This window comes from Dermacentor variabilis, chromosome 4, assembly GCF_050947875.1.
Source record: "Dermacentor variabilis isolate Ectoservices chromosome 4, ASM5094787v1, whole genome shotgun sequence".
NCBI classification, from domain to species: Eukaryota; Metazoa; Arthropoda; class Arachnida; order Ixodida; family Ixodidae; genus Dermacentor; species Dermacentor variabilis.
Genome location: NC_134571.1, coordinates 114,514,532 through 114,526,333, shown reverse-complemented (window position 1 = coordinate 114,526,333; position 11,802 = coordinate 114,514,532). Strand labels below are relative to the sequence as shown.

Below are 11,802 nucleotides of genomic sequence, written 5' to 3'. Positions count from 1 at the left end.
TATTTATAGTTCGGTCGATCATTCGATCACCAGATTGTCACGCACACAGAGAAATACATAAACATAAACACACTCGAACGCCGGTGAACTGCTCAGAAACAATTGCTTTTGTTGTGTCTACGTGAAGCCTAGAACTGTTTTCACTATACTGTATTCTTTATTCATTGTTTGACACTTATTGAGCACATCTATCAAATAAGAAAAAAAGAGCAGCCGCCGCCGTCTACCAAGCACCAACATCTCCTTCGTACAGTAAAAAGAAAAAAAAAGAATCACAAAGACACACCAAAACCCAAATACACAGAAACACACACAGACACACACTAACAGGTCCTGCCTCGAGGACACCGTTGTTTGAAGTCCTCAACCCAATTTCTCAACAGTTTAGTTGTCCTTCAGGGTTTCAGTTCTAAGTGCTAAAGACACAGACACAAGTGAGATGAGAACGACGCCACAAACGCCGAAAACACAGGTGATAACAGATTCTAAAAATTGAAGAATTTCCTGGAATTCTCTTCCGCTTGTGTATCTTGCGCCTGTTTTTAGAGTACAAATCCTTACCAACTCGTTGCGTTTTCTATTATATTAAACTGATTTGCACTCTCCTTACGACTTCATTTCCTGTTGTGCACTTCCGCTATAGGCAAGACATCTCTCTCTCCCCATCACTGAGCTGGAAAGAGTGAACAACATGGCAGCTGAAAGAGTGGGTGATCAGGCTCTGCACCCCGTGTTCACCTACGGAACTCTGAAGTGTGGCCAGCCAAACCATCACATCTTGATGAACCCCAACAACGGCCGCGCTACGCTGATTGGCACGGCAAGGACGCTGAAGAAATGGCCGCTGGTTCTCGTGTCCTCGTACGAGATACCGTGTTTGCTGCCCCGTGAGGGCATGGGCCACGTAAGTGCGAATATAACTAATATTTCGTGGGCGCAAGAGCACTTCCGCCAATCCTGTTGCTGGACACGATATCAGCGAAGGCAGCCAGCCGCTGGTTCAGACCGCTTACGAACAAAAAGCTATGTGAATTTGGCCCATGTAGTCGAATTAAGAAACTGTTTTGTTCATAAATGCTTTCCCCATTTGCCGATCGCCTTAGCTAATAATATGTCCACCGTCAGGATTTGTTGGAATATTCTCTTACACAATAATTATACGCGTGAGGAAATGCCAGCCAATCCTAATGCTGTACATATTATTAGCGAATGCAGCCAGACAACGGCAAAGTGCTTTTACTGACGAACAGCTTTGTGAATTCGTCTCCTAGCTATGCTGCCCATTGCCATCAAAAAGTATCGATAAATGAGAAAAAGAAGGACTTCTCCGTGTTTTGTTGATCGATGGGGACTGAAAAAAATGCTATTTTGTTGGGGAACCTGCGAAAGAACAGCGCCGTTGTAGGCGTTATTGCTGCATTCAAAGTATCGTTAATTACATTCATGGACCCTATTAACAAAAATCTCTTAGGCTGAAGTTGTTCTTAAGACCAGACATCAGTGTATCGTTATGTTAGACTTATCATTAGCAAATGCATTAAGCCAATAGTCAGGAGCACTTGAGAACTAACAACTTTGTGAATCAGGCGCCGGGACACATTTTCACACAACTTTTCGTTCATTTTTATTAATATTGCGATTAACCAGCATGTGCTCTTACGAAAGCTTCTATCGTACGTACTTTGTTGCGAATGTGAAGGTCCAAAACTCAATTTTTCTCTTTTCTTCCTAAGTGCATTTTTTTCATCCGCCAGCCGGCCTTCACTCATAATATGTCCAACTGCCAACTCCACCAAATTTTTGTAAAATGTACAAATTTGTGCCCGTTGCGTCGTGTTCTACCAAAAGTCAATCGTTTTGTGAAAACAGTTGTGGTGGTTTATTGGATGAGGTGGAAGCAAAATTGCGAAAGAAGTGCATGCAATATATATTTACGTGGCACTTGCGCTATCTTCCTGAAACAGTGCATGTCGTCGTTTACTATTGCGGTACTTGCGTCAACCAAATTTATTCAGTTTAGCCCTTGAGGCAGGACGAATGAACAACATCATGTTCGATGACAAAGTCAATGCGATCTGGAGAAAATGTGTCGCTTGTCAGTTTCTGCTGTTCCAAGTTTGGTGCTGCTTCCGTTTTGCGTCTGAAGCTAAATCAATAATAAAGCGTGCACATATGGCCTGACAAGGTGCTATCTCGGAGTGAGATTCCTGAAATTCGCTCCACATTCCTCCTCCCATTCGCGGCATGTTTACGAATTTTAAATCTCGCAGGTTGGCAGGTAGGAATATGTCCAGCATAAGAATTGGTTGGAAATTTGCTCTTTAAGACAATTCTATGGTATTTGCTCTTATGAACAAGGGGCCAAATTCACAAAGCTCTTCGTTTGTTCTTAGCTATTGGCCAGTCGCCTAAGGTAACAATATGCCCAGTATCAGTATTGGCTAGAAATTTCTTTTAAGACTTCTAGCGTAAGATGTTTTTCTGTACACGAGCAGAGACGTTTTAGTGAATATGGTCTCATGTCACTACAGCATATCATAATTATGTGATTTGTAAAGAGTGCAAAGATGAGCTGCAGGACTACGCACTGACTAACCAGCACTGAATGCAACTTGTTGGTCAGCACGTTGTTCTGCTGCTCTCGCTGGGTACCGCATTTGGATTCTTTATACGCACGGCATTATGCACCAATCGGCCCAAATACGTACCAGCCTGAAATATATTGTAAATTACGAACAGCACTAAACAAAGACCGGACAGACAAGTACATGTCGATTTAGTTAGTGCCGTACACAATAAATTTATTCTGTCATCATACCAACAGTTAAAATACCACATGCCGAAACCGGACGCAGGTACGAGCTGCAGCTGACTGGCAATGCCATTTTATTGCCGAAGGTTTGTTGTCGATACGGCAAACGTTCGTCATGTTGGCTGTCTGTGCGTTTGCTGTTATGTGCTCTACCTCGTGTGCAAGATATGAAACTTGCTAGCAGCGAAAAAGAACCTATTGCCGCAAGGCTGAGTGCTATGTGCGAATTGCAGGCCGAGTGCTGATGTTGACTACGGCGCAGTAGAAACGTCCGCGCATTTTCAAACGAAATAACGCGCAGTTATCAAACCACAACATCTAGCTGGTAGACGGGCCTACACATTCCCCATATTGAATCCACCAATAAGAAGGAAAACAATAAAATTAGGGAAACGGCGATGAATTGAAATAAGTGCAATGTACCAGAAGCGGTATGCATATCAAAGTGCCGCTCTGCCAACTTTCTTTAGCTGAATGGTAAAATTTGTTAATGAAAATCGCATAACACTGCATATGAACCAAGATATTGAACCAGGGACCAAGATATTGTTAACGTAGAAGAATATAAATTTTCTTCAGTGTATTGAGGGTATCGATGTGGTTTTTACTTTAACGTGGTTCTTCACAATTGTTTTGCTGTATATCATAAATATTCCATATTAGAATCAGGGCCCGTATTCACATAAATTCGTACGCTATAATTCTCCGTAAGAGTGAACTCAAGACAATCCTGATGCTTGATATGCTATTAGCGACGACGGCTGCCTGGAACAATAGCAAACAACTACTAGCGAAAATCTTTGTGAATACGGCTTCAGACTTTTTTTCCTTTTCTTTTGATTTTGTAATGAATGCTCCCATGATGTTAAATTCCAGGTTCTCACTTCGCACACTGTCCAGCATTGGCCCTCGAACAATGTTGTGTGTGCGTTTAAGGTAGCTGAGCGCGATGGGCCCATTTGTGTGGCAAGACAATGCCCACCGATCTGGAGATGGAACAAGGCACGGGCTCCGCACACTGTTCGTGCAATGGCCAGAATGTTAATGAGCCTTCAAGTATCATTTTGCTTGACGCACGCGAAGTGTCCTCAAAGCCTTGAGCTTTAGAACTTACATGTTTTCAGAATCAGATCAGTATGTTTTGTTGTAACATGTTGTTATTACATGTTCGTAACTACAAGGTGGAGGGCCCAGTGTCATAGACTGAATTGGGGCCAACTTTGCACAGTAAACAATACAGTACTTATGTTTTCAAGCAGCACCAATAGAGCAACAAACTAGCACATGCTCAGCAAAGGAAGGAAGTACGCATTTCATAGAAAGAGAAAGAACATATTCTGCACAATGATTGACTTCAATGCACAAAGATCAAAAACAAAAATGACGAAACAACTACACTAGGACATGTTCAACAATAAGACCCACGCAGGAGCCCCATTGCGCACACAAAAGAAATCTAGACAAGTATGAAATTAGACGCATACATTGATTAACAGTGCATGCAGTAAAAAATGTGGTGCGTAAGATTTTTAATTTAATATCGGGGCACATAACAGAAAATGATTTAGTCCATGGTAAAATCTGTCTTCTTCTTGAACATTAATAATAAAAGGCAGTGTATTCCACAATTAAATCACTGATTTACTAGTGGATCGCTTCTTAGCCGTACATTGCTTTTGCGTATATGGCTTCTTTGTTTGTCTACAAGATTGAATGACAAATAAAGCTGCTGTTAACTCCGGTTCATACAGGAGGTGTCCGGTGAAATGTACCTAGTGGACGACCGGATGCTGGAGTCCCTCGACGGCCTCGAGTCGTATCCCGACGTCTACGTCAGGACGCAGCAAGACGTCGCGTTGCAGCCTTCGCCGCTCAACTCGTCTATCCCTGACGCCGAAGCGAAGTTGCGCTCCGGGGGTTTGTCTTCGACAGAGGGAAGCCAAAGACGAAAAGCCTGGATTTACTTCGTGCGCAAAGTAGAACAAGAACACTTGTCGCTGCCCTTCGTGTCTTGCTACACCTGCAGGCAAGATATTGAATACCCGACGTCAACTGCGGACAAACAAGAGTCGCTGCGCTTTTTCAACAATCACTTTAAACCCAATGCCGCAGACCAAAGCCACTACAGAGCCAAAGCATGATACAGATACACTCTGTGTGTGTAAATAAACGAACTATAACGAAGCAATATCTTAAGGGCATTGCTTGAAGTGCTCCCTTCGCGATTCTTCGAGAAATGCAAATCTTACGGCAAACGCGACAAATCACATTTGGTTGGTACCCCCCTTATTATGTTAATATTATTGGGTGTTGATGAGGTTCCGAATAAGGTTGTGATCAGACGTCCGAATTCACAAGGCTTTTACTTCGTGAACTATCTCTGCCAATGGACGGTCGCCTTCCCTATTGACATGTCCTGCATCAAAATTGGCCCTAATTTGTCTCTTACGAACAAATCTGGCATTAAGGGCTTTTTGTGAATGCGAGCCCGCTTCCGAGATCGGTGGCAAAATTTTGTTTCAAGCACACGTCAGAGAGAAATAACTTTACACGACCACGCTTCATATTTAAATGTTTAAGATTATTCGAGGAAATTAAAAGTGACACGTCGTAGCTATGCGCATTCTTCAACTGGTTAGGCTGCTAAGGGTAGGCATAGTCTTTTAACACTTGTATTTTAGCCGCCATGGAGTTTCATGCATTCTTCCTTTGCGTGAATGCTATTAGAAAGAAACGACTTACATGCGCACGCGGTTGAAACGAAACATATAGGAAATCTCCCAACTTTCATTGCCGGATGATTGTTTTTGCTCTTTCATTATACGGATGATTTATGTTTGAGGCACTGTTGTTGCGTACGTACTCATCCTTCATTACGCACATTGCGATGACTCCCGCTGAATTAATCAGTATTGTAAAATAAATAATAAAGAAATAAATGCACGGCAATGGAGTGAAAGAATAATAATAAAGAAATACTGATCGGTTATGATATGTTAGTATATGTTATGAGCTCATCCTAATAGTCGTTTCAGTTGGCGATTTTGTCCGCCGCCGCCGTCGCCGTGGACAACATCGCTCCCACCCAACATGAGGGATTGGCGAGAAAAAGGTTGTGTTGCCTCGAGGAAGGAAACGAAGATTAAAGAGACGTATGAAAAATTCTAGAAGGGAAAATATATATGGCATTCCTCATTAAATCAAGCAGGCTAGGTGACTATTTGTCACCGCTCTGTTTCAAAGGCAACGCCAATTTACAATCCTAAATATTATCGCAATGATTAACATCGTCTCCTGTTAATTTTCCCGCTATGTGAAATGCCCGTCACGTAGCGTTAATACGTGCGCACTTTGCATTGGAGTATCATATTTTTATACTCGGGGTGGCACGACATGTACCAGTTGCATAGGCACCGTTACAAATTAGTTTGCATTTCATCAAGCATATGGCTCCTACGCACTATAGGGAATTCGCCGAGAAATGGGCGGATTGTTTCGAGGAATAAAATGAAGAATAACGAGACGTATAAAGAAATGCTAGTATGAAAAACGTGCGCCGCATGCTTGATTACATGAAGCAGGTTAGGAGGCTGCCTGTCAGCACTACCTTTCAAAGGGGATGCCAATCAGTGGTCATCATCAGCAACAGCAGCGTAGAGTCCTGCCACTTGTGATTCGATCTAACATGCGCACCGCGTAGCGTGCCAAACTTTGCGTTGCAGTTGCGTTGTATTCCACCAGGTGTGCCCACATGTAGCAGTGGCAAGTAGCGATTGCGCGTTGTATGTATTTCGACCTCGTTAAGTCAAGTATGTCAGTGACTTTTTGACAGAGCCCCATATCGAAGGGGATGACAATAAATCATCATCATCAATAGTATTGTATCGTGCCACGGGTCAAGAGGTGTCACATGTGCGTCGCGTAGTCTCGATACTCGTGTTCACTCTTCGGCACTGATTATGGCGCCTGCTCGCAAAGTAGCAACCGCTGCTGAAGAAGCGAATCGTAGATATGCGCTCGCGTCCGCAACCAATCAGCGTCGGGCTCAGAACCGCTGTGCAGAGAGCTGCACAAGCCTTAATTCCACGTCAACGCCGGGCGGGTAGTTGACAGTGTTCTCATGAGAATGACGCAAAGAAATTTCGCCGCGAAGACACTCTGGTGCGCGCTGCCAAAAATGGAGCTCCCATGATGCCGCTCCTCTAGCTTACACTGTGATTGCGCTGGGTGTGTCACGCAGGTCTCAAGACTTCTTTAGTTCAGAAAGCCTTGCCACGCCCTCCTCGCGCCTAAAGGGATCACACATATCAGTAATGAAGGTTTGAAAATACTTATTCGATGTTTTCATTTCTTACCAAAATCGGACTCGAAATACCGGATCATGGCACAAAGCGAAACTCACAGACGCCGTGTAATAAAAACGCAAGTTATGATAACCTCGCGCACAAAAAAAAGATCAGTGGAGATGTAACTGTAAATGTTAGACGAATGCGTGAGATATTTCGTCGCACCTCTTTGAGGTCAGGAATCAATCATATCCAGCTTTTCTGGATGGATGGATGGATGGATGGATGGATGGATGGATGGATGGATGGATGGATGGATGGATGGATGGATGGATGGATGGATGGATGGATGGATGGATGGATGGATGGATGGATGGATGGATGGATGGATGGATGGATGGATGTTATGAGCGTCCCCTTTGGAACGAGGCGGTGGGTTGCGCCACCAAACTCTTACTATTATACTGCCTAATGTCATACTTAAGTTAAACAATAAAAAAATAAAAATAGAAGCACTATGAACACCCACACCCAAATTTTCTGATCCCCTATTGCTAACTGTGCTTTTGTACGTCTCCATTTTTTGTCGTTTCCCTACTTTTCGTCCACCAATCCTCCAATCGTCTCTTACTAATGCCTATTGCAGACATGTTTACTTTTCCACTGCTCCCGCTGAACCCAAGGGCTTCAAGGAGGCCAGTGGTGCCTAAATCGACCGCTGGGTAGACGTCTTCACATTCTAATAAAACACGCTCCATAGTTTCCCTAGCTTTACCGCAGCAAGAACATGCTTCTTCTTCATTCTTATACCTCGCTTTATAGGTGCGTGTTCTCAGGCATGCCGATCTCGCTTCGAAAAGTAATGAGCTTCCCTTTGAATTATCATAAATTGTTTCTTTCCTGATTCCGTTTTTTAATCTTAAGTAGTTACTCGTGGCAAGTTTGCTTTCCATTGCCGCCACCCATGAAATTATTTCAGCCTCTCTGACTTCCCGCTTGACCGTCTTTGTTGCTGTGTTACCCACCCTACCGGCCACACACTTGCTGGTAAGCTTCCTAGTTCTTTTCCTCCACTGTGAATCAATGTTTTTCCTGTACAGATACCTGAACACTCTCCCAGCCATTTACTTTCTTCCATACTCGCCCCATCAGGCGTTCTTCATACTCGATTTTACTGCGAGCTTCCCTCACTTCAAAACTAGTCCAGCCCATATCACCCTGCACAGCTTCATTTGTAGTCTTCCCGTGAGCTAGCAAAACAATGTCATCCGCATAAAATAAACCTGGGAGCTGCTGCTCTACTACTGTACCCGCCTGTTTCTAGGAGAGATTAAACCCGATATTACTTCCTTCTAGCACCCTCTCCATTCTCACCATGTACATCATAAACCGCATCGGTGATAAAGGGCACCCCTGCCTCAGTCCCTTGTTCATACGAACTTTCTCCTTGCACCTCATTCCTTCCCATTCAACGCAAGCGGTATTTTCTAGGTAAATCTCTCTCAAAAGCTGTAGACAATCGTTACCTAAGCCTTCCCCTTCCAGAATATCCCCCAAAATGTTGCGGTCTACGTTGTCATAGGCTCCTGTAATGTCTAAAAAGGCCACATATAACGGTCTGCTTTCTACTTTTGATATTTCAATACACTGAGTAAGAACAAATAATTTATCATCTAAACGCCTACCTATTCTGAATTCATTCTGAAGCTCTCCCAAAATGTCATTATTCTCTACCCAAACTTGAAGCTTTAATTTGATTGCCTGCATTGTTAGCCTGTATATTACCGATGTAATGGTGAATCGTCTATACGAGCGAATTCTATCTTTCTCCCTCTTGCCTTTATAAATTAAATACATTCTACTTTGTCGCCAACTGTCTGGTATTCGTCTATTTTTTAAAGATTGTTCCACTACTTTCACCAGAGCTTCCAACTTTTTGGTCCTAGTTCATTAATGAGCCTAACGGGAGCCTCGTCTAGCCCTGTGGCTGTGCGCTTAGGAATTTTCTCTTCCGCTTCTGGACACGTACAAACTAGCGCCCAGGTGGTCGCGGCGCAGAGCTAGCGCATTTTCAGCGGAACGTGCGTGCTTTTCGCGATTAAAACTGCAAGTCGCTTATTGAAAAAGACACGTGACCGACATGTTCTACAAGGCAATCCACACGAGCCAAATACAGTGATCACGCGGTGGCCAGCTAGAAGTTTCCTAGAATGGTTAAAAATTCTGCAGTGGAAGCCTAAGAAAACGACGAGAATTTGTACTCGATTGTCGAGACAAAAATGGTAGCTGTGACAAAACTACGACTCATATCGTAATATCTCCTACAGAGCATGTACTCCGGAGACTCAGCATTCGATTGATGCCTATCTCGACTCTCTAAGCATGACGTAACACTGCTCCGAAAAGCGATTTTTGAAACGCAGTCGTCCACGTGGTATATACAGAAACCCAAGTGTAGCACTGCGGAAGCGTTGCAAGCGATGGTCAAATGGTTCAATCGCTCGCACCTATCATTCCGCGTCATGGTGGCAGCGGTTCGATGCCGTGCTGCGCGATATTTTACAGCGAAGCTGTTTATGCGGACCCGGTGCGGTCATTTTCGGAGTTGCCTGAATGTATCATCATCAGCAATGGCTCGAGCCTCGTCGTCTTATTCTACCTCGCGCTTGTGTTCCTACCACTGCTCCCGTGCTAGTCGTCATCGTCGTCTTCTTCCCCAGCTGGCTCTGTTACCGCTCGTCATTCCAGCGTAGAATTCGCTTTTCAGTCGTCGTAACGGGGAGTCCACACATGTGGGGGTACGAGCCATTGCCTAAGAGGGTATGAGCCATTCATTGTCTTACAAGACGTACATATCTAAATTTCAAGAATCGCCAGCGGCAATGCCAGGCGGATGCTGCTAATCACACCACCGAGCTAACTCGAGACATCGAACGCAAACGAGAACGGCGGACTGGGCATACTGTCACTGACCTCGATCTCTCCGTCGCAGCCGAACTTGCGTGTAACCTCATTAAGAAGCACAAAGAGGTCAATTGTCAAAGCACGCTCACCGAAGCACGCTCACCAAAAGTGAAAAATTAAATGAAAGAATGCTAAAACAAAACATTTATAGTATAGACCACTTGCGAAGTATGACTTGCATGGTATAACACCCTGTGTAGCTGACACAGCTTAGCTGTTCGAAGGACTAGAAGGGCTGGTGATTTAATTTTTAATTTAAGCGTAAGAGATTTTTCTGAATTCGTGCCCTGATGAGTTACCCAATTCCCAAAGCTACTTGGTTCTACGTGTTGCTTCTCATCGGCCGACCACCGTTGCTAATATGTCCGTCATCACAATTAGCTTTCCCATCTGCGCTTAAGAACAGCTTTGGTGTGATGAACCTTTATTGTTATTTCCTTTTTTGTAAATGCCGGCCGTATTCACGGAAAGTTCTTGCTGTACAATTGTTCATAAGAGCAAATTTCACCCAATACTGAGGCTGGACAGATGATTAACGAAGGCGACTGGCTAATGGCAACGAAGCCTTACAAACGAGAACCGATTTGAGAAGGCTTTCCGTTGGTAAGTGCTGTTTCCAGTTACCTAAACATACTTGCTAATAATGTGTCCTAGATGAACAAGTGGCTGTCGTGAGACTTGTACACGTTGCATAAAAATAATAACCAATTACAACAACAATAACTTCTTTGAAAGAAAAATTGTTCATTGCAGTTACCAATTATCGCCACACGAAAGTAAGTGCCGAAGTATTCAAACGTAATCGAGTTTATTAATGCTACTTGCCTCACTACGTTTATCAACATCGCACAAATACAATAAACGGATCGAACTGGCCTTGCTTTTCCGACGCGCCCTCTGCAGCCTTCACACTGTGTTGACCTTTGCTAAAATTTATTTTCAAAAGTTGCTTCCGTAATCTTCTCCCGTGTTCTTGTGAAGGCATCTGCAGCAACACTGCGAAAAGAATGCTCGACGTGTGCGCTGAAGAGATGGGCGGTGTTGCAAACTCCGAACATGTTGCTCGCAACATGGTTACTCATGGCCGCCGTGTTCGGGTCTGGGTCTTCTGGAAACCGCTTGATTTTCATTTGTTGGAAAGCACTTCGTTGGGAAAGCGCTTTGGGTAAGGGCAGTCGAAAAAAAAACTGAAAAATCGTGCATATATAGGAGATTCCCGGGCATCAACGTCTGAAGTGGACATTGCTTTCGAGGCATAGCAGCGCCGTTTGAATTTATCGGCCAACATCTGCCGAGTCTCCACTGGATACTTTTCACTCGTTAGCCATTTAGACTTGAGCGATCAATTGCAACCGACGCCAGCAAACGCTCATGTTTCTTGAAAAGGTAACCTAATCTACATATTGAAAATGGTAGAATTAGATACATTAGATTAATGGTAGGAATGACATGATACCGTCGTAGTCGTTTCTTTCACTCAATATACCGGGTGTTTCTGCAAAGCAATTAAGTAATATTTAAAAGTTTCCTGTGGTGGATAGCACAATTGCAATCTTTGAGCTGGATTGGCCAAGCAGGCGGGAATAATTTTGTGCGATAAATCGAATTATACGGTCAAATAATTAACAAATATTCACTAATTAAGTTATTTAAATAATTACTTGACAGCACATATTGCCATTTACAAATTGTAGTCAGGGAGTTCGCAAGGGAGGATCAACTGGAACGAATTCTGGGTAT

The 11,802-nt window shown here is 43.6% G+C and overlaps 1 protein-coding gene across 1 annotated transcript; it reads left to right on the top strand.

Moving 5' to 3' along the window:
* Nucleotides 1–485: 485 nt before the first annotated feature.
* Nucleotides 486–4,953, top strand: LOC142578299 (uncharacterized). Its single transcript, XM_075687697.1, has 2 exons — nucleotides 486–1,225; nucleotides 4,552–4,953. The coding sequence occupies exons 1-2, from the start codon at nucleotides 692–694 to the stop codon at nucleotides 4,951–4,953; spliced, it is 936 nt and encodes a 311-aa protein (XP_075543812.1). The 5' UTR covers nucleotides 486–691.
* Nucleotides 4,954–11,802: the final 6,849 nt, after the last annotated feature.

Bases quoted from the DNA above. Each gene is read 5' to 3' on its own strand.
- LOC142578299 (XM_075687697.1), top strand. From the start codon at position 692: ATGGCAGCTGAAAGAGTGGGTGATCAGGCTCTGCACCCCGTGTTCACC. The intron at 1,226-4,551 runs GCAAAGTGCTTT...TGCTGTTAACTC, and splicing joins GCGAATGCAGCCAGACAACG to CGGTTCATACAGGAGGTGTC.